At 40.8% G+C, this 22,209-nt stretch overlaps 1 protein-coding gene across 2 annotated transcripts in view; it reads left to right on the top strand.

Moving 5' to 3' along the window:
- The window catches only part of LOC146611609 (nesprin-2-like), a 53,581-nt gene that overhangs the window by 8,168 nt on the left and 23,204 nt on the right, over nucleotides 1–22,209 (top strand). For both annotated transcript variants that reach the window (XM_085343072.1, XM_085343071.1), the window contains exons 7-33: nucleotides 626–784; nucleotides 1,218–1,412; nucleotides 1,630–1,725; nucleotides 1,897–2,097; nucleotides 2,177–2,350; nucleotides 2,709–2,831; nucleotides 3,769–3,962; nucleotides 4,249–4,387; nucleotides 4,534–4,773; nucleotides 7,294–7,446; nucleotides 7,601–7,777; nucleotides 7,878–8,033; nucleotides 8,218–8,361; nucleotides 8,469–8,639; nucleotides 9,113–9,246; nucleotides 9,356–9,560; nucleotides 9,713–9,895; nucleotides 10,257–10,364; nucleotides 10,998–11,152; nucleotides 11,579–11,726; nucleotides 11,811–11,905; nucleotides 12,250–12,481; nucleotides 13,000–13,194; nucleotides 14,889–15,011; nucleotides 16,033–16,188; nucleotides 17,798–17,956; nucleotides 18,954–19,120. In XM_085343072.1, the coding sequence (XP_085199198.1) occupies nucleotides 626–784; nucleotides 1,218–1,412; nucleotides 1,630–1,725; nucleotides 1,897–2,097; nucleotides 2,177–2,350; nucleotides 2,709–2,831; nucleotides 3,769–3,962; nucleotides 4,249–4,387; nucleotides 4,534–4,773; nucleotides 7,294–7,446; nucleotides 7,601–7,777; nucleotides 7,878–8,033; nucleotides 8,218–8,361; nucleotides 8,469–8,639; nucleotides 9,113–9,246; nucleotides 9,356–9,560; nucleotides 9,713–9,895; nucleotides 10,257–10,364; nucleotides 10,998–11,152; nucleotides 11,579–11,726; nucleotides 11,811–11,905; nucleotides 12,250–12,481; nucleotides 13,000–13,194; nucleotides 14,889–15,011; nucleotides 16,033–16,188; nucleotides 17,798–17,956; nucleotides 18,954–19,120 (4,382 nt within the window). The remainder of the gene's footprint in view (nucleotides 1–625; nucleotides 785–1,217; nucleotides 1,413–1,629; nucleotides 1,726–1,896; nucleotides 2,098–2,176; nucleotides 2,351–2,708; nucleotides 2,832–3,768; nucleotides 3,963–4,248; nucleotides 4,388–4,533; nucleotides 4,774–7,293; nucleotides 7,447–7,600; nucleotides 7,778–7,877; nucleotides 8,034–8,217; nucleotides 8,362–8,468; nucleotides 8,640–9,112; nucleotides 9,247–9,355; nucleotides 9,561–9,712; nucleotides 9,896–10,256; nucleotides 10,365–10,997; nucleotides 11,153–11,578; nucleotides 11,727–11,810; nucleotides 11,906–12,249; nucleotides 12,482–12,999; nucleotides 13,195–14,888; nucleotides 15,012–16,032; nucleotides 16,189–17,797; nucleotides 17,957–18,953; nucleotides 19,121–22,209) is intronic.

A 22,209-nucleotide genomic window follows, 5' to 3' on the forward strand; every position in this document is an offset into this window, starting at 1 on the left:
TTCTGGCAGATGTTGAAGGACCTCAGTCGCCTCAAAAAATAGAGACGACTCTGGCCCTTCCTGTAAAGTGCTGTGGTGTTTTTAGCCCAGTCCAGTTTATTGTCAATGTGTACTCCAAGGTATTTATAGTTTATAGGTAAGGCTGGACCTCATTTTGAGTTGTCACAGGACTGAAAAGTGAAACAATCTTTAATGCAGCACCAATAATATAACTGATGCATGTTTTAATGTAATAATAATAATAATAACAATAATAATTTATTTATATGCAACTTTTAGGACACTCAAGGACACCTTACAGGCAATTAAGTATCAGAATCACAGTATGGAAAATAACAGTTGGACAACACCAACTAAACGTCAATATGCATAATATTAAAAATTCTAATAAATTGAGGTCCCTGGGCTGATTCGCTTTAATATTTGATCAAGAAATTTGCTATTGTCCACTTTAAAAAACATTAAAAAAATTATAGTAGTAAAGTAAAAGATGAAAGGAAATCAACTCAGCCTTGCATAAAACTGAAACAAATAGCCTAAAAGAAAACCTTTGTGGATGTAGGCCAAATTTTAATAAATTGTTAACATGACCCTGCTAACGGTTTTGCTCATCTTTCATACCCAGGCCTGCCCTGCTGAGGGAACCCATCAGACCGTTGATGAAGGTTTGTTTCATGTATTGCATGGAGCATCCCTGTGCTTGGACTCAATGAAAAGCATGCTGTGCTCACCTGTTCTGGTGACACATGAAGAAGAACCCCAGCTGAGGCTGCTTCACCTACAGGTGAGACGCCTCACTGCAAAGAAGCACTTAACATCAGATGTTTACGGTTGTTTTCAGTTTCAAAATTGTCATCATCAGCATTCCTGCATCTATGGCTGAAAAATCTGAGGCGTGATAGTGACTTTAATGATCCCCCTTCATTTTCTGAAGCATCAGTGTGAGGCTTGTTGTTACTTTCCGTGAGCTATTTCTGTAGACACTGACATTACCTTTAAAGGGAAGTGTCATGATGTGTTTTTTTTATCCTTAACTTTTTGTGCAACCATATCAGCTTTTAACTTCACACTGCAATTTTTATGGCTCAGTGTTCTTAATTCTGACATTTTATCGACCCTTTTGGGAAAAAATTATAAGTGAAATATCAATAATGCATCTTACTGTTAGTTAAAGCTTAACTAAAAGAAGGATCTTTACTATTCATCTTCCTTTTCAGAGTCTCTCAGCAGAGCTTGCCACCCTTGGCAGTGAGCTTGTTTCTCAGGGGTCAAAGGTCAGCAATGTCCCGGGGTTAAAGTGTGGTCAGCAGTGCATTGATGATCTGTGCAGACTACTTCCTGTGGTCCAGATCGCGCTGGCCAGCAGAGAAAAGCAGCTCAGGATCCTGCAGGAGGACAGTGCAGAGAAACAGGTCTGCATGTGTTTTAAAATCAGTCAGTAAATTGCTTTATTAATACTGATAAAAATAGAGAAAGTAAGAAGACATAATATCTAACTTCAATTGAGATAAGTTTTAGCTTACTTGTTATATTGGTAATTTGCTCTGTTAATAGATCAGTCGACTCTAAATTGACTGTTTATTATCAAAATCTCTACAGGTTTTAATTGTTGGTGTGTTTATTTGTCAGGCTGCTGCTCACATCCAGGAGTCTCTGCAGCAGCAGGTCGAGGCTGACCAACACAATCTGCCTGCCTCTCTCATCCACCAGGCCACACAGCTGCAGGTGTGTTAGCGAGTGTGTCAAATGTGGGCTTTAGTGTTTATACGTTTACGTAGGTCACCAAGGTGGCCCATTAAATACTGAGAGGCAAGTTTAAGAATACTCAGAAACTGAATTATTCAGATGATGCAAGAGCATTTAAATCTTCAAATTTTCTGTCCTCCTGTTGTACAGGGTGAGTTGGAGACAGTAGTGGGCGGTGTCCGTTCCCACTGTGAGGAGTTGAAGAGCGGCGTGGAATTGCAGAAGCAATATGAGCAGCTGGTCCGCAGCTTTGAGGAGCTGCTCAGTCTGGGCTCTGATAGTTTCCCTCAGCAGCCTGACACAGAGCTCCGGAGCAGGGCCCAGCTCCAGAAGAAGCTAAGCAGTCATATGGTTAGTGTGGTGGAAAAAAAGAGTCCCATTGAAATAAGACAATAGATTATGATTTTCATGTCTACTTTTTCTTAATCAGAGGTTTTTCCAGTTCCTGGGCGATCACTTTGAAATCCTGCAGTACCTGACCAATAGAGTTTCAGATATGCCCCTAGAAAATAGGGAGGTTACAATAAAGGGTCTGCAGGACCAGGTGGCTCGACTGCAGCAGGATGGACTGGAGAAAGGGACCAAGATGCAGGAAACATTAGAGGTAGGTGCAATGTAGCTTACTTGCAAAGTGACTTTCAAGTAAAGAAAGAGAAATACAGTACATACAATAATGAAGAGAGAGATTTCATGGAAGCCACACCTTGCATCTCCCATCAAAGTGGAATGTGATTGCCGTTATACATTCTGAAAAGCACTTCCACTGGAACCTACTGACACCTCTATGCCTAAAGTTTGCCTTAATCTGTCCAGGCCACCAAAAATCCCCCAAATTCATTAACTTGTTCACTAGATGACAGATTTACACATATAGGCTATTAAAGGCACCACAAATGAGAAATGAGAATGAGGATTGATTTTAATGACATAACCATCACTGATAATCACAATGTCTGCCTCAGATGTGGTCACAATGGGAGAAGGACAGTGCATGGTCCGACTCCTTGATGAGAAGTATTGAGACATCATTTCCCAAAATCCCTGAGGGATCTGAGCAGGAATCAGAGAAGCCTCTCAGCTACAAGGTATTTTCTATTTTCTATTCCATCTACAAGGGATCATTTTTATTAATAAATGTGTTTTTTGACCATCGAATTTACTAACAGGCAGCCAACTGGAGTACAGAGCACATCAAGCAATGTTCCATTCTATCTATCTGGGCAAGCTCTATGCTGTACTTTGTGCACTGCACTCAAAACCTAATTAGATCAATTAAATACACCCTAATAGGTTGTTTCTGTAGGGGTACAGGATGCTCCTTGGCTTTGATGTGAATTTTTAGCCAAGCACAGACTTCTGACCAAATGTAATTTTGGTTCTGTTCACTGTTGTTCTGCTTCCAGACTGGCAACGCATCAGTTTTGAAATGCACCTCAGAATGGTCTATAGTCAACAAAAATATATATGTGGTAAAATAGATAAAAACATAAACATAGAGGTTGTCTTCTCCTGCATCTTTGCTCTAGTTCAGTAACCAAATCTGCATGAGATTAATAGTAACAGCTCAGCTTAAGGTCTCGTTAAAATTTTGTTTAACATCGAATGTCAGCATGTATTCAGTAGTGAGTCTCATTCATAACTTGTTACAAACTCTCTTTTGAGGTCTGTCTTTATGAAACTTGTTTGGCTTTAAAGTTGTCCTTTGTTCACTATCAGGGTTATTATCTTAGATGAAAGTGAAATTGAAAAGTAGCACAAACCTTCACCCTTAGTCTTACATACCAGTTGCATGAGAGTTAGCAAACCTGATTTATTTTAATTGTGATAAGATGATGAGTCTGAAATCTCTAATGCCCTTCTGTGACTGTAGCCAGCAGACAAAAGGTGACTTCTCACAAAGATTTTTGTATCGCTCTGAGCATTAGCCTTTGTGTTGAGTTGAGTGAATATTCACGCATGTATGTATGAATTCATTTCATGGGTCTGTGCAGTGATATGCAAGTTCTCCTTGTCTGACTGCAGGAGCTGCATCGCATTTTGGAGGAGAATGAAGCGCGGGTCAGTCAGATGCTGGAGGGAGGCCGGCGACTGCAGAGAGCGGGTTTTAGTGGAGTGGGTGTGTCTGTCTGTAAACTGGAGGCTCGCTGGAGATCTTTGCACAAGAGGCTGGAGCATGAACGCACCAACTTTGACAAAGGAAGGAAACTGAAGAGCAGGTGACTGATGAAAAGCATGAAAGTCCGGGCCGTCTGACATAGAAAGTTGGAACTTGTCCTGAACTTAGACTAGACTGCGTGTAGTTTAGTTTAAGCTCATATCATATTTTAGAAATGTTTAGTGTGGTTTATATTGAGATGAAATAATAATAAAATTGTCAATCTAAATTTAAATTTAAAATAGGGTTGCATGCAATGAAAACCCCAATATTAGATAGTAAAAGATCTTTTGGTATGATGTTGTGTCAACTTGTTTTTAAATGTGCAACTTTTGCCCAAAAATCAGGTTTCGTCACAGCTCTGCCGCGCTGTCTCAGTGGATGAATGAGGCTAGACAACGGATCGATAGATGGAGTGAGCTCACTGTCTCATCCAGTGAGGAGATGGATGTTGAACAGAGGCGTGAGCTCTACCTCCAGTCTGTGGTGAGTAAGAGTTGAAACCATTGTTTTTTAGTTTTTTTAAAAATATTTTAGTTCTAGCACTTTGACCAACTTTTGCTCATTAGCAGCTCTTCCAGAGACCACAATGCAATTATGGAGAACAGACTAACGTAAGATTTTTAATGCAGGCTTTGACCAAAGAGTTGGAGGCCAAATCTGAAGTAAAGGTGGCAGTGACCGGTTCTTCGTCCCAGCTGCTGCAGCTGAGGGAAGCACACTCAGAAAGAGATCCTGAGGATAAAGGGACTCCTCTGCCCAAGACTTCTGACATAGATATGTGCTCCATCAACACTCAGCTCAGACAGATAGAGTTGGACTGGTCCAGTCTTCTCGTTGATGTGCCTGTTATTCAACAAACTCTGCACAAGGTGAGGATCTCCCCCCCATGTAGACTGTGACTTCTCTAAGTTAAACTATTCAGCATTTTACAAAAGTTGCGCTGTTTTCTGAACACAGGCAGTTCATTTCAATATAGAACTCCAATAAAAAATATTCAGCATGCTATATTCTACATGTTTTTGTTTTTTTTTAATTTGCCACATATAGCAGTAATGCACTTCAATTAAATATTCTCCTTGTATTTTGGATCTCAAGAACAGAAATAACGGTGGCTCTGAAAGGTCAAGCACACTGTAACGCAAGAAAAAAACTGTAAATAGAAAAAGCACACAAAACAGAATGGAAGTTCAATAAAACATAACAGGAAAAAGATGCTACAAAAGCTGACCAAAAAACAAAACTCACAAAACACAAAAAAGGGTTTTGGGGGATAAAACAACATGAGGAAACAGTTGCGAATGTGACAAGTATGCAATTACATTCTTACATGAATCATGTGATTAAAATACACATTACCTGCATATTTTTATCCCTCACAACACTGGTGAACCGTTCACTTCTTTAAAGTGTGTCATAGTCAGAGATGGGCAGTAACGCGTTACTGTAATCTGATTACTTTTTTCAAGTAACGAGTAAAGTAAGGGATTACTATTGCAAAATCGGTAAATAGATTACCGTTACTTTCCCGTAGGAACGCTGCGTAACTGCGTTACTAAAACCGTGATTTTTTTGCGAGAATGTCTCATGACAGTGACGTAAGCAAGTGCGACGTTTGTGACAACAGCTGTGTGCAGATCAACAGTGGATAATATATCAAGTGCAGGAGAGAGTATGAGCATGCAGCGTTTAAAGCGTGGAAGTACTGATCTTACTTTGAGTTTGATTCCATAAAAAGTGACAAAAACATTAGTGTCCGCTGTGCGTGGGAAGAAAACTTCTTTTTACAGCGAAAAAAAACCCCTAAACTTCCAAGCAAGCACCGAGTGCGCAAGGACGTAATGGGAAACTCACAGAGAAACTCGCGGATTCTTCCACTGACCGCAGCGGCACACCTGCACCAGGGTAAACCTCCGCCTACCCCACTCCTGCTTTACAGGTGAAAATAGAGCAAAAGGACCGCTAGTCTTTGATGTTATTTATTTTCTGCTGTGTTTTACTTGCATCTATTTGAAAGAGTGAGTGGAAAACCCAAAAAAATTATTTTATTTTATGTGCTGGAATGTGCAGAAAATAGGTTTAAGTATTAAACAAATTTCTTCCAGTCAGAGAATGGTGCATATAATTAAATTTTTGCTTGATGCATAAAGTTAAAAAACTAAAACTAATAAAACAAGTTTTAAAAAGAGACTTTTCCATTTGATTACATTTTGTATGATGGATTATGCAGAAAAAGTAGAATTGGGCTGAAAGATCTATCGCTTTATCACCTATTCAGGTTATAAATCGTGTTTTTAAAAAGTAACTAAGTAACTAAGTAATTAATTACTTTTGAAAATAAGTAATCAGTAAAGTAACGGGATTACCTTTTTGGGAAGTAATCAGTAATTAGTTACTGATTACTTTTTTCAAGTAACTTGACCAACACTGGTCATAGTGCAGTTTTTGGTGACTACTGTAGCACTTTCATTAATGTCTCCTCAAAAACACCTGCATTGAGTTTTGTGAGATTTCGTTTTTTCTACTTTAATTGTTTTCAGTTTTATTTTCAGTGTTTTTGCAACATTTTTGTTCTATTTGCTGTTCTTTTCTTACATTGCAGTGCATTTGACCTCTCAGAGCCACCGTAGAAACTCCTAGAAATACACATCCAACAGGATCGGTCACCTCTTATATGCAGTCTTGTAACTGTGCTCTCTTTATAAATGCAGACAGTGCAACGTGGTCCAATACATTAGTACATCTGACCCCAGATCTCCCTGAAGGGTGTTGGAGCGATGGAGTTTCTTAAATGCTGAATATTGTAATACACAAACTATGTGCCAGACACCCTCTTATCTGTGGATGTATTTAAATGTCAGAAGTTATACTTTCACAGAACCTTTCTGGCTTTAGCTCGACAAAGTTTGGTGCAGTTTTGCTGCCACCAATTATAATCATCCATCTTGAGGGCTCTTCTCACCTCTCTTCTCTTTTTGGTGTGAAACCACCTATGAACCTCTCTGTGTCTTTTTTTTTCTTTTCTGCTTGTCTGTCTTTTGCTCCTCTCTCCTCTTTCAGTCTCGTTCATCCACTCTTTTTCTTCTTTACTTTCCCACCTCCCACCTCCACTCGTCTCAGCTCTACCCCCTTCCTTGTTCTCTTTCTGAAATCCTCATTTCCTCTGCCTCTGTTCACTTTGTGGTCAGCTCCTGTCATTTGTAAGTCTTCTGTCCCCCCTACTTCAAGATTTTCACTCACTTCCTTTTAAACCTGGACTGTCTTTGCTAATAGCACCATTGTGGATTAACTGAAAGCTTATAAATGAAAACAATTGATTAAAGGCCATTAAACAATGACAACAGTATGCAATGGTTTTTTTAAATTAATTTATTTTTTGGACTTCATTGCAGCGATGGTTAGAGGTGCAGACACAGCAGGGGGCGCTGCTGGAGTTGCAGGCCTGGCTCGGAGCAGCTGAGTGTCAGTTGGAGGAGTACTGCAACAAAATCGACAAAAACTCCTGCACCAACAATGATCTCGCCCAGTTCCTGAAATACTTCAAGGTAGAATGGATGGTGGTGGTTGTGGTGCGGGCTTACATGTTTGTATTAATTATGCTGTTTCAGTGGGATAGTGGAGTATTATTAGCGCTGATCTGATCTGATCAAGAGACGTTTGTTGGTTTACTTGTGTATTTATCCATGGCATATTTCTCAGGAGTCTCAGACAGAGATGTGTGCACATCAGATTACAGTGGACTACGTGAACCAGCCATTACAGTCAAATAGTAATGAGAAGGACCACAGGTTGCGCTACGAACAAAACCAGTATGCAGATGAACAGGGTCGCCTCAACCATCAGTGGCTCAGCTTGCAGGAAAAAATCAACTCTAAGGTAAGTTTGAAAGGTCCTGCCTATAAACCTTCCTACATCACACACTGTTGATCATTAGAGGAGATGTTTGTAATTTGTTGACAACGTGTGCGGTGTTCAGATTCAGGAGGTTGAACAGGAGTTGAGGAACAGAGTAGAGTGGGATGCCCGACTGCAGCGGATCAGCAGCTGGATCGCGGTTCAAAACCTCTGGATGGACTCGGCTCAGACACCCAGCAGCCAGACGGAGCTACAGAGGAGCATCAGCGTCTGCCAGGTCTGTGTTCTAACATCTGCGTGAACAGTCAGCGTGTCTGTCATCATTTCAACATTTCAGATTTGATGTTTCAGCCGTGATGAGCAATTTTCACGTCAAGTCATTTGCAAAGAAATACTCAGAGATACACGTCCACACAAGGGAAGTAAATCAACACAGGTTTTAAATTCTGCTTTTATCTCAGGATCTTGAGGAGAAGATTATGCAGAAGTCTGCAGCTCTTCAGGAGCTGATAGACAAAGTTTGTGGCAGACAAGAAAACAGGAGCTGCAATTTTATCTGTCAAATCGATAAATCCATCGAGACCTGCACAGCTCTCACACAGAGGGTAAGTAACACAAGGACAGTTCAGAGGATAAATGCCTCTGACTTAAAAGTTTTAGGTCAGGTATTTGTCTGCTCCTGGGTGTCTTTAGATTATCTTATCTTTTACAGAACGACTCAGTAAAACAGAGGCTAACTCAGGCTCAGCTGTTATGGAGCAACATGGAGGAGAAGCTGAGTCACATGGTGCTGAAAACAGTGAGAGCATCTCAGACTCTGAAGTATTACAGCGGCCCCCGGCTCTCCCTGCAGGCACTCACAGATCTCCATGAAAAGCTGCAGGTATTTTACCCATACTAGCTCGATCACTTGTAGATGTTTAAACTCACCACTTTTTCTGGATTCTTTGTCTGCAGTAGATATGTTTAATAAGGAGAATTTGGTCACTGGAACTGTGAGCTTCTGGACACTCAAAACATATTGCTTATTAAGACAGTGGTTAGCACTGGGTCCTGGATTCTAATCCAACATCCACCAGTGTGGAGTTTGCATGTTCTCCCTGTGTTTGCGTGGTTTCTCTCCGGGTACTCTAGCTTCCTCCCACAGTCCAAAGACATGCAATTAGTGGGGTTGGGTTAACTAGTGATTCCAAATTGCCCATAGGTGCTGTGTTGGCCCTGTAAGAGACTGGCAACCTGCCCAGAGTATACCCTGGCTCTTGCCCCATGGCAGCTGGGATAAGCTCCTATGACCCTGAGTTGGATATGTTTGGATTTTGTTTTTGACTGATGGCTGTTTTGTTGTATTGGATGCAGCTTCTTCAACAGGAGACAGAAGCCTCAGAGGTAGAGTGGGACAAACTTGGTCAGAACATCCTCTCTCTCAGAGATAACATCAGTCCTGCTGCTGCTGCCATCATCAGCAAATGTCTGGACAGGCAGAGAGACAGGTGAGACAAACACGCATGCACATACACCTGCACACAGGCACATCCACATGTGGAAACTCTGTGGAAAAATATGATCTTTTGTTGTTGTTTTTTGTTTTGTTTTTTCCAGTTGGACTATAGTGACTGGAGCTCTGGGCCAGCAGCTCCAGAGATGTCAGAAGGTCCTGACTGTGTGGCAGGTTTATGATAAGTGTGCTGGGTCTCTGGCAGAGCGACTGCAGGCACTACAGAGTGATGCCACATCTGTGCTGAGCAGCACACCTGGACAGGACAACTCAGTGAAGCTGTTCACTGTCAAGATAGAAAATGTTCAGGTGAGATAATCAATTAAAAGAATGTCTTATTTCATATCAGGGTCCAGCAGTTTGTAACAGGCATTTAAAAATTCACCATCTGACACCAAACATAATAAAAATAATAATAATAATAGAAACTCTCCAATCATTTGCCTCCCCCTTTGCTTCAGATTTTCTTGCAGAGGACAGACACCTTGCAGTCTGACCTGGAGGTGGTGCTGAAAGCCTCCAAGGACTTGATTAGCCACCTGGAACCTTCAGCCGCCAGTCTGGTCCAATCAGAGTGCCGCTTGTTGCCACGTGGTGTCCTGCAGCTCAGACAGCAGCTGTCTAGGAACCTGGGTCACCTGCAGGTAAAACCTCATGAATGAAAGAGTCTGTGGGATTTGGTGAAGTCAGACTGGATTTATTGCTTATTATTCATTTTCACTTAAAAACTGCTTACACTGAACCGATCACATATCAAGTACAAACTTTTGTTTAAGGTTAAACCAGTGAGCCTGGTTATTTGGGTAAACCTGCAGGAATCTTTGAATGAAAACACTGCCAATCGTTCAATGTGCACAAACCTAAACTTTTTAAAGTATTTTACTACAAACCGTTGCTTGTTTTGTTGCTGCCACTGCTATTCCTCACCTGACACCTGACTCCAGAAAGCGTCACAGTGACCTATAAATTAAGACACATATGGCCATGTGCCATGTTTGTGTGTAGGAGGAGCTTAAGCAGGTGCAGGAGTTTGAAAATGAGATGGAGTCACTGGAGAGGAATCTGGAGGTCTGGCAGCAGCGCCTGGAGGATCCAGCTCTGAAGGCAGACCAGGTGAGACAGCGTGAAGATTTTATGAATGACTGCTGTGCTGCGTGTTTAGCTCTCTGTTGTTTTCCCCAAAGTAAATTGTTCATTAAGAGACTTTTATGCTACAATAGAAATGTGTGTTTTCTTAAAGAGAGTCCAGCTTCATTTTCTTGAGTCTTGTATGTAGTGAAAAATTATTTATTTAAAAGCTGTAAAAAGAAAATGAGCTCGTACAGTCCAGTTGAGCTGTAGGTGCATTTACAGTGCTGAACAACTATGTAGTGCTGAAAACGTTTGGGTGACATTGTTTACACAAAGAGAAGATTTTGACAGCTGTAACTCTTAAATGTTAAGACTTAAGCAGAAATATGAGTGTCAAATATTTAGTAGTGTAAGGGTGTAAAAGTATGCTTTGTCTCTGCCTGACTTTATACCTCTGAATGGAAAGTTAATGTACAGGAGCAGATGTTATACAACAGTGAGAGAATATGAAGAAGCAGGAAGCCGCCCTGTGGCGGTAAATAAATGAGGACAGAGGAACACAGAGCATGACTGCAGCGTGTAATCTTAGACCGTCCTGAGCTGTGATGCCGTGCGTGAGGTAGTCCAGACTGTTGTGATCCCTCCTGAGTCTCTGACGCCACCATATGTTTCCAGTCTGGCCTCATGGAGCTGAGCGGCCTGTCTGCTGACCTCGATGTGCTCAACGAGCGGAGCTGCAGTCTGACGCTAGAGGACGCTGCGGCACACCGCCTGCAATTCCTCAACCGCCGCTGGGCCGATGCCTCCGCCAGAGCTGAAGAGGCCTGCAGGTCAGTGAGGAAACACGAGGAGTAGGGAACTAATACCTGAGCAGCCATCACAGTTTTCCTGTCTTCCAGTAAATTTCCCCTGTTTTAAGTAAATAAAAAACAAAAAGATATTTAGTTCGCAGTTTTAAAAAAGAGAGAAAACAATCAAACGTAATTGTGTAAAAGGCAGTGAATGAACCGAACACAAATTAGGGCTGATCACTAAATGGATACATTTGTTTGGCAGCCTTGCCTCAAAGGGCATTTCACAGAACTTTTGCAGACAACTGTTTTTATAAATCCACTCAAATCTGTAGGAGGCAGTTTTTTTTCAAACTTTACTTTCGAATTACGGGCTTTTTGACGTTAAAAAACGTTAAAAATATACTTTTCACAAAGTAAAATGTTGCAGAACATTTTTCACCTGCTGTTCTGTTTTGTGTACAGTGAGCTGCAGACGGAAGTGCTGAGGCAGCAGAGATTTGAGCAGAAGTGTGAAAGCTGGATGTCGTTCCTGCAGAGGATGGAGGACAGCCTGGCTGTAGACGTAGCGGGATCGTACGATGGCCTCAGACAGCAGCTCTGTACTCACAAGGTATCAAACCTGATTAGCAGTCTTACTGATGCATCTAAGCTTGAACTACACACTTCTAATCATTCATATGTCTCTGTGATTCAGCGCTTTCAGGCTGAGCTCTCCATTGGTCACCAGATCCTTCACTCAGTCATCACTGATGCTCTTCATCTGCTGCAGAAAGGAGAGGTGGAGGGCAGGTGAGAAGATCAAACAGCATCCCTCTGCCCATCTGAGTCCAGGATGTGTGAAATATGTTGACACCTTTGAAATGAACTGACATGAAATTTAATAGAGTTATATTGATGAAGATGAAATCCTAAAAGCTTTGGTGATTACCTGACTGTTCACTGACCGTTCACTAGCATCACCACCAGGTTCCATGCTTCGTATAGGTTTCTGTTCTAATTCTGATCCTGGTTTTAAAAAAATCTAGCTTGATTGGTACAAATGGCCTCAGAAAACAATGAATCATTCTGTTTGTTTAGACAGTCAGTGTTTCATTTTGAAATTTAAGTACAACTTAATATTTTGATGGATCCAGGAGCGACTTCATCCTAAAGCTGGCCCAGCTCAGAGAGCAGTGGCAGGGAGCAGTACAGCGGGCTGACCAGCGACGGTCTTTGGTGGAGGGGTTGGTGAAGCACTGGCACCTGTACAGCCGCAGCCTGAGAAAGCTCCAGAGGTTCCTTGCGGACACGCAGACCCTGCTCCCCTCAGCTGGACTAACCTGCTGTAGCCTGCAGCAGCTCCGACGCTCCCTCCACGACCTGCAGGTGGGATCTGTTTTCGAATTGATTTTGAAATCACTTGAAAGGGCCATAAAACTGATTGAATTAAACACTCACTGCAAGCTGATGAATGAAATTATAAGAATATCAATCTGTTAAGAGGACTGATCCTTGTGGGAGTCTTTTACACTTGCTGAAAATCATTGTTTGTTCACGTTATCTTTGCCACTCACTCACAGACGGCTGCTTAAAGATATGAACACTGAGGGAAAATTGGTGCTGATTGCGTTTACAGCAAAGGGAAAATGAAACGATTGTAAAGTTTCCAATCTTTGTTATTTTGGGCTGTCATGAAGGAAGACTGATGAGATTTGAATTGAATGTGGATGAAGATAAGACTTTGACCTATTGTAAGCTGCCCCTTTAAAAAAAAAGAAGATGGAAGCCCCACAGAGCCCCCGGCTGACTACATCCCCCAATGAATCACTGCTGAGTAGCTTCCTTCGCTTCATTTTTCCTCAACACTCCTTTCTATGTTTTATCTCCTGCACTGTCATCCTCAGCACAAAGAGCTGTTGTTCCAGAGGTATCAGAGCAGTTTCATCAACACTCTGGAGGTTGGCCGTCAGCTGTTCTCCATGGGGGACGAGGAGACCCAGACTCAGCTTCAGACAGATCTGGGGACACTGCAGGAGGAGTGGGACAATCTCCACAGTTTGCTGTTCAAAAGACTGGAGCTCACCGAGGCTATAATCAAGGTAATCATTGTGACTATTATGTTCTGATTTAACGGGTTACTTTTAGGAACTTTTTAGCTGGTACACAGTGAGACAAGTTCAAACTCAGTCTATGCTACTAAGGAAAACTTTGCAGTGTATCTGTGCTTGTGTGTTTGTATTTTCTGTATTTTGACTTAAATTTATATTGAACTCTTCTTCTTATTCATGTGACTTCTTAAATGCAAGCACAGTAATGTCAATATATTTGTATCCTGGCCTGTTTGTCAAATAAAAACACAGAGTATTGTTAAAATACTGAAAGTACCGAACAAAGATTTAAATATGTCATATTTGACCTCTGACCTCGCCTTCAAAACGGTAGATTGGTTAGAAGGTCAAAGCGATAATAATCATATATAGAGCTATTTCTTAAAATTATGTTTCTTACTGCCATTCTGTATATATACATATATATAGGCATATAGGTAATGATGTATAGCGACACTAAATATTACTAAAATTACTTTATTATAATAATAACATTAAAGTAACAGGTTATAACTGTTTACATACATAAAAAAATTGAATACCTGTACAATGTTCCTGAATATGTTTTTAATATTTTAAAAACAAAATAAAATTGTGATCAAAAACTTTTTTCACTTGATATAGATTACTAAAAATGTTAATGAATTTACTAGACAATGAAATGACTGCTATGCATGCACTGTATTCACATCAATAAAAAATAAGTGAACTCAAAATTACGTCGAGGATATTAAAATGGGTTTCAACAGGGCAAATAGCGAAAGCCTGAACTTTGCCCTTGTTTTTGTTGCACTAAAACCATCTTAAAGTAAGTTTAAAACAATAGGAAATGCACACAAAACACAACACTTTTCCAATAAAAGTAAATACTGCCCAGAGAGTGATCCACTTCTTGTTTTTTACTGTTAGTGTCAGCTCCAGTAAAATGTCCCGTTTGAGATTTTTAGACTAAACGGTTCCTTTATTTTGGACGGTAATTAATCGGTAAAAAAAACTTATTGATGCTTTGTTTTGAATGGGCTCCAGTTTAAAACAGCAGTAAACAGTTTTCAGCCGAGCATATTGTGGCTTTGTTTTTTCATGTTATCATATTTGAGTATTTGGCTTTTAAATTGTTATCACCACAGTAGATGAGTCTTTTTTGCTACCCTTACCCTCCAGTCAATGGATGGTCAGATTACACCGGATATACAGAATCAATGAAATTTAAGGCCGTGTCAGGGAGTGAGAGTGAATCCCCTGAGGAAGTTACATCAGCCTCAGCCTCGGTGTGGACTGAAAACATCGCTCTTAGATTTAGCCCTTAGTTGTTTTTACAGCACATGCCGTATAGTAGTTCAGCCGCTTTGTAAATCTGCTACTTTCTCAGTGTCTCATTTTCTTTGCCTTGTATCATCAGTGGGTAAATATGACGTGGAAGTCTATAAGATGAGTTGAGTTTTTGTTTATTGAGCCCGGACAAAGACACATAGATCCTCTACTTGTCTCCCATAGCGTCTGACACATTCTCATGGCCTGAGAGCAGGCAAGTTAATCCAATCTGTCGTGATTAATGACTGCAAGCATGTTTAGGAAGTAAAAGACAAAGGAGTGTGATGGGTTGTTGTTCAATCAGCTTTGTAAGATCCTATCACATTGATCTGCATGATTAACGTGTTTTAAAGAATACATTTTGATTGTGTTAGAACTGGGAGCGCTGCGAGACTGGGCTAACAGATAGCATGCTGCAGCTTAAAGACATGAAGACCCGGCTGAACCAGACCATGCCAGAGTGTGATGACGACCTGGAGAGTGCAAAGCTCTACAAGGTACATCTCCAAATAACTAATCACAAAAGCACAGGAGGTGCATTTCTTGCTTCACTTTTTTAGCGGAAACTCCAGCAGTAAAATAATTTCGGCCTAATAATGAACTCTGAGCTGGGCGTGCTTTTGTTTAACTGTTGAGACTGAACCACAGTATAGTCCTGTTAAAAAGGAATATCGTTGGACGGAGACATACATTTATTTGTGTTCCTATTAACAAGAACTAGGATTTTTTTTAAAAACTAAACAAGGGGGTGAGTTTTGATTGTCAGCTTATTGCAATTAGTACAGAGAGTTAATTATATAATTTATAAAATAACTGACAGCCAGGCCGCTCTGACAGTAAGATAAAAGATCAGATAAAAGGTTCTTCATTTGGAGAAACACATATATTTGTTCTGTTTGTTATATCTGTTTTGTTTTTTCAAAGGTCTATCTTGTCCTTACTAAGAAATGAATATATGTGATTCTCAATGTGTCAGATTATTCTTTCATGCATTGTCTTTTCTCTTCAGCAGTTTTTTTGTTGTTGTTTTGTTTTTTTGTTTTTATGCATGCACTCCAAGTTCATATTCACATTCTGCATGTTAGTGTTAGCAGCCTGTAGGTGGTGAAGGGCTAATAAATATCTGTTTAAAATACTGACATGTAAACATCAGAACGTGGATCTACAACAAGTTCTCAGACTGTTTGGACCCAGGAGACCAAAGTCAAGTTTGAAATAGTTTTGCCTCAAAGCTCATCCCCTCTGACCCACCAAAGCCTTTATCCCCAACCCCTACCTTCCCCCTGCAGAGTCACCCCTCCCCCAGCCCAGCTTGCAGCCTGTGGCCTTTAATCCTCTCTCGCTGGGCGGGGAGAAATAGAGAGAAAAGGGTGATAGAGATAGAGGGAGAAAGAAAAAGGGGCTGGAGGTCCAGAGCGAGAGGACAGTAGGGACTAGCTGTGAGAGAGTGAGTGCAGAGGGCGAGGAGGGGGGAGTCCTGACAGTTTGTTGTGGTGATCGCTGTGTTATGGTATGCAGAAGAACAAGATCTCCCTGGAGGACTGGGCTGAGAGCCTGACGGAGCTGAGCAGCATGAAGACGGATCTGTCCCAGTACATCATTGCAGACGATGTCCTGCTGCTGCAGGAGCAGGTGGAGCACCTGCACTGCCAGTGGGAGGAACTCTGCTTCAAGGTTAGTGTGCGCAGGCTCAAACATGACTCCTGTCTGACTCTGGAATCAGAGCAGGCTTATCCTTAAAAATTCTCATGATTGTTCTATTCCTGGTGCATTTGCCTTGCTAAAGCTGCTTCACCAGTATCCTGAATAATTTTTTTTATATTGCTGTTTCCCCCGTTTGATTCTTACTTTCTAAAACTCAAACAGTCAAATCTCTTCGGGAAATTTGTTTTAAAGCATTGCTGATACAGAGATTGATATGAAGCATAATGAGACCAGAAACACTCATCAGAACTGTTTGGATTTAGGCCCGCAGTCTAAAAAACTGTCATGGTTTAAAGGGACAAAGTATCTTCAAACCATTGCAGGATGAAGTTGCAGGGTGAGGAATAGTCTGTCAAGAAGCTCAAGGGTTAAATACAGCAACTAAATTTTCTTTATTTGGTCAAAAGTTGTTTTATTTGTTTGTTTTTTGGGGGGTTTCTTTTTGAAAGAGCACCTAAAAGTTATCTGACTTGATTAGCAGCAGCTCTCACATCTGCAGTACATTGTATGTGCTGTGATATGGTTTAATCAGCATTCTGAGTTCACCACATTCATTTATTGTTTCTGTTGAAAGTCTGAGCCATTAGAGAGGAGTTAAGTTAGTAAATCTCAGTAATACTTTAAGGGGCAACTAAAAGGACCAACACGTCTGGGAGGCGGGGCTGTGAAGGGAGCATTGTGATAACGGGGAACAGATGGTGACGAAAGAGAAATGTTGCAAAGAGCTAAGAGGTTTCAGGAAGAAGAGCTTTTGCATTAAAATGAATTTGGGGGAGGGGAAGGTGATCGCAAGGATGGGCACTTCTGACTGTGTGGAGGCTTCTTCATTCACGAATGTTTATTAAAAGTGAAACATTTTACCTGAGACACATTTACAGGTAAAGTGTGAAAATTGCCTAAAGATTGCCTAAAATACTCTCAGTAACATTTCCCTATCAGCTTTGTCAGTGTGTTTTTAAACAGGCCTTGTAAGTATGTTTGGAATGAATGAATGATTTTCTCCAAATACAAAACGAAGTGTTCATGCCCACGGCGTGAAAAAAAAGGGAGCTTTATCCTCCAAGTGAGTCTGAGTAATCTATTACAGAGCAGTTAGCCTGTTTTGGCTTGGCACACATCTGTGACAGAAAAGTATAAACATTTAACACCAAAGAAACATCTAGGATGAAAGCTGGCAAAGTCAAGCATCCTATATCATCTCCCATGTTTAGATAAGGCTGTGCATGTGTTTCTCAGGTGTGCATATTATCTTAATATGTTGATGCTTAATGATAATCTGGAGGATACCCAGACTTTATAGGATGTCACCATTTGTGCCTGATTATTATTGTTTTTAAAGGTCTGAGTGTAAATCATTTGGAAAAAAATCACGATGAAGTCACCAGCACCAGGGTCCGCCTGAGTTAAATTCTATATTCATTCCAAGCTAAAGTGAACAACAACCCAATCAGCACAAATCAGCTTACAATGCATCTGCACCCATAATGATAAGATAGATTAGACAGCTACAGTACCACTAAGCATCTTACAGTGATGATACTTATTTAATTTCTGTCCCCCAATCCGCTTTGTGTCTCAGGTGTCCCTGCGTAAACAGGAGATCGCAGACCGCCTGAACGCCTGGATCATCTTCAATGAGAAGAACAAGGAGCTGTGTGAGTGGTTGACGCAAATGGAGAACAAGGTGGCGCACAACTCTGATCTCAACATCGAGGAAATGGTCGAGAAACTCAAGAAGGTAAGCGTTCTAACTAGGATGTATATTGGTAACGATATAGTTATAGTGACAGGAAGACCGATTTAAGTAGTGAAATACATAAAACCACCAAACAGTTTCTGAGCACAGCTGCAAGGGTCGCTGCTGAGTACTCCCACAACTTAAACTGTTGTCTGCAAGAGAATTAATTAAAACTTTACATTGTTAAATAAGATTTCTTACTGCCATCGTCTCAAGCTTCACTTGCTGTTAGTGAAGCAGAGTGCTGTAGTTGGTTTTTTGAACACTTCATGCTTAATCACAGTAGCCAAAGCAACAGCAATCAGGCAGTCTAACTGGCACTGTCTAATACCAGATACTTTCTGTTGTTTCACTGCTGTGCTGATGAGATCATCAGTAAGGTTTTCAAGCCATTCAAGCCCACAAAAGTACTTCTAGTAGTAGGATAACAGTCATAGAATCACTCTTTACCCCTCACAGCTGTAAAACAAAGGAATGCACTCATATATTAATGTGTGTGATTTTTTAATCAGCGTTAAAAGTTTCCTTTTGCATTTCGTTTGTGGCACCACTGCCGTCTGTGCTGCTTTGTATCAGGATGTGTCACGTTGTGTGGTGCACTGTCTGGGCTTTTCAAAAAGCTGTGAATTCCCTCCTGATTGTTAAAGAGACGACAGCTGTTTCTGGCCCAGCAGGGCCACGCGGGTGTGTTTTGTGTTGATCTCACGGCCTCTTTTATTTGGTGCTATGGGAGTGACGGTGATGGAGGGTGAAGGGGGGGAGTAGAGGTTAGTAAAGGTGAATGCTGAAACTCAGTTATTGCCGTCGTGAGGGTTTCAAACCTTTACAGCTCCTCTGGCATTAAAATTGAGCGTTTGGCCCTGAGATACAGACTCCTGGCACGCAAATTCAAACTAAATTCAAAGCTTTTAAGACTTAAAGAATGCTGGTGCACCAGAAATTTACATGCTCACGTGTAGTACATCATTCTGTCTTTTTACTTGGATTTCTCAATCAGGACTGTATGGAGGAGATCAACCTGTTCAGTGAGAATAAAACCCACCTAAAGCAGCTTGGAGAGCAGCTCATCACAGCCAGCAACAAGACAAAGGAAACAGAGATCAATGACAAGCTGAAGGACGTCAACGACCGCTGGCAACATCTGTTTGATCACATAGAGGCCAGGTAGGAAGCAAGAAGGCATAAAAATGTGTTAAGAAATGTTGCTAGAGATGTTGGAGATTAATTTTATATGAATGAATTTGTGAGTTTATACGTTTTATTGTTGAGTAAGGGTGCTGGTGTTGTAGTGCTTGGTTATATAACCAAGTTCGACTCCCAGTCCAAAACTTTGTTTAAACTTATATTGACAACTTTGACGCAAGTGCCTAACAGTTTATGCTAAATGTTTTTTTACATCACTCTTTGAACGTCTTTCAAACATTCAGCCGTTAGCAGTGGGGTTGCCTGCTTATTAAGAGTAGCACAAAAACTGCATATAAAAAATTGACCTAGCCACTGTGATGTCATATTTTGGCCTCGGTGTTAGCGTTCTGGCTGCAGTCATGTTCTTTTTTTTTTTTTTTAAGCCAAATGCAGCTGTAATTGGAGTTACTACTTATCAGAGAATACTAGCAAGTTTGGTTAGAAAGCTTTATATAGAAAGCGTAGCAACGCTTAGCCATACACCACATTTTGTTACAAAACTGAAGCAAAAACTTGTTGGATGTCATCTACCAACAGCGGGTTATAATATTTGTCAGCTTGTTTTATCAAAATGTTCCAAAAGGTAACAGCACAAACATGGTGGAGAAAGGGGGAATGATGGAGACCAAAAACATTTTTCCAACTAGGCCGTAAACATCCTTTTTAATGTTGTAAAGTTAACATGGGAGTGTCTCAATTTCTGGAACTAGCCTCAAGTTGCCATTTGATGAACTGCACAGTATTTCCACATTGGCTTCATTTTGTTTGGCATAATAGCAATCCCTCCACACAGCTTAGTGTGACCGTCCCATCAATCTAATAATGCTGAAAGTCTGATAAAGTATTGCTGGGCTTGACAAGCTAACAGTGGGATATCCTGAAGGAACAATAAAACCTTTAGATTGCACTTTTTATATTATTTTTCCTCTTGCCTTCTGATATTCTGACATGATGCCATCACTCTTTTCTCTTATGGGAAATCTTACTGGATGTCTTTATGACTGTGTGCAGTATGACTGTTGATCCAAAGCTACAAGAGCAGCCCTGAAATGTGACTTGATTTGGAGAGAGAATGCAGTTATTTTCGTTCACATTATGAAGACATGCAGTTAGTGGGGTTAGGCTAATGATCCCAAATTCCCCTTCAACCATCAGGTGTGAATGTTTGTCTGTCTCTCTGTGTTAGCCATGTGACAGACTGGTGGCCTGTCTAGACTATGCTCCACCTCTTATTCTATGGTGACCCTGAACTGGATAAGTAAAAGAAAATGAATGGATGTATTAAATATTGGCTTCTGAAGTGGTTTGTATTTAGATTATCGCTACTTAACAAGCGGTTTTCACAGCTTAAGAATACAACCTGCTGATTATTCCTTTAGTCATCATGCTTCTTTGAATCCTGACCCCTTAGTGTTTACTGCTGCAGTTCAGCACGTGCAGCTTTATCTGTGCACTGTTGGACTGGGCACAGCACAGCTGTTATTCTACTGTGGCTGCAGATTAAAGTTGGTGAAGCAGAGGATAGACTCATATTATTATTAATCTATGAATTCAAATTGCATTCCAACACAGAGAAGATTGATAGCTGCATGCAGGGAGGTGCTGAAATGTTTCCACAGTTTATGGTTCCAGACAGAAAAGTTGACAATCAAACTTTAAAAGTGAAAAAGTAGCTGGATAAAGACAGAAGAGAGAGCTTGAGCTGCACTAAAGGATGAGCTGTGCCTGTCCAAGCTGAAAATGGGCAGAAGGTGGGCTACGTTCTGGGCAAGTCACCAGTATTTACCTCGTCACCTGTCACCAGTATTTACCAGTAGGGTTTTTTGTACTCATTTTTCATTATTAAAAACGAAACACATAAGCTGATGTATATATCTGAAAACTATAAATTACATCTCAGAAATTCCCAATTATTTTTATGGTATTTTGCAAGGGATGAAGCGAAATAATTAACTTTGCAGTTTTTGGATTCTGCAGAATTTAATTCAATTCAATTCAATTTTATTTATATAGTGCCAAATCACAACAAAAGTCGCCTCAAGGCGCTTCATAGATACAGCGAAAAACCCAACAATCATATGACCCCCTATGAGCAAGCACTTTGGCGACAGTGGGAAGGAAAAACTCCCTTTTAACAGGAAGAAACCTCCGGCAGAACCAGGCTCAGGGAGGGGCGGGGCCATCTGCTGCGACCGGTTGGGGTGAGAGAAGGAAGACAGGATAAAAGACATGCTGTGGAAGAGAGACAGAGATTAATAACAGATATGATTCAATGCAGAAAGGTGAAAAACTCAATGCATCATGGGAATCCCCGGCAGCCTACGTCTATTGCAGCATAACTAAGGGAGGATTCAGGGTCACCTGATCCAGCCCTAACTATGTGCTTTAGCAAAAAGGAAAGTTTTAAGCCTAATCTTAAAAGTAGAGATAGTGTCTGTCTCCCGAATCCAAACTGGAAGCTGGTTCCACAGAAGAAGAAGAAACACAAGTCTAAAAGGTTACACACTTGGATACTCCAGTGTCAGAATGTTTTCATCTAAGAGCAACTTTTGAGTTCACTATTTAGCTGATAGCAACACGAGTCTTTATATTTATGTATGTGGTGAGCCTGGAGATAATTATGTGTTCTTTCCACTCACAAGGTTGATCTCAGAAACAAGCGGCGTGCATTAGTGGAGGGTTTTTGACCTTTCTTGTTCTCTACTAGTCACTTTCCCGTAGTCAAACGGTGCAGTAGTTATTACCAGCTATGGCCTTGCTGTACAGCAGAATGGATGCAGGTTGGTGGAGTGCACAGCAATTATCAGTACATTTGCACCAAACAACAGGAAAGCGGGTTTAAACCAATTATTGAATGCTGCTGCACATAATTACCAGTCTAGTGATGGCAAAAGAACTGATTTTTTTCATAAAATGCACCAAGCGAATCAGAGCTAACTAAACTTTTTAAACCCAGATGACCCCATTTTTAAACCCAGGTTGCTGTGTAGTTAACATGGTTGCACTCTTTACCTTCATCTTATTCACATTTTAATAATATGAATTTAATATAAATGCAGTGATCCTTA

Source organism: Diplotaxodon limnothrissa, linkage group LG19 (genome assembly GCF_057381915.1).
Source record: "Diplotaxodon limnothrissa isolate DT_005_m linkage group LG19, D_limnothrissa_male_GT1.1, whole genome shotgun sequence".
NCBI classification, from domain to species: Eukaryota; Metazoa; Chordata; class Actinopteri; order Cichliformes; family Cichlidae; genus Diplotaxodon; species Diplotaxodon limnothrissa.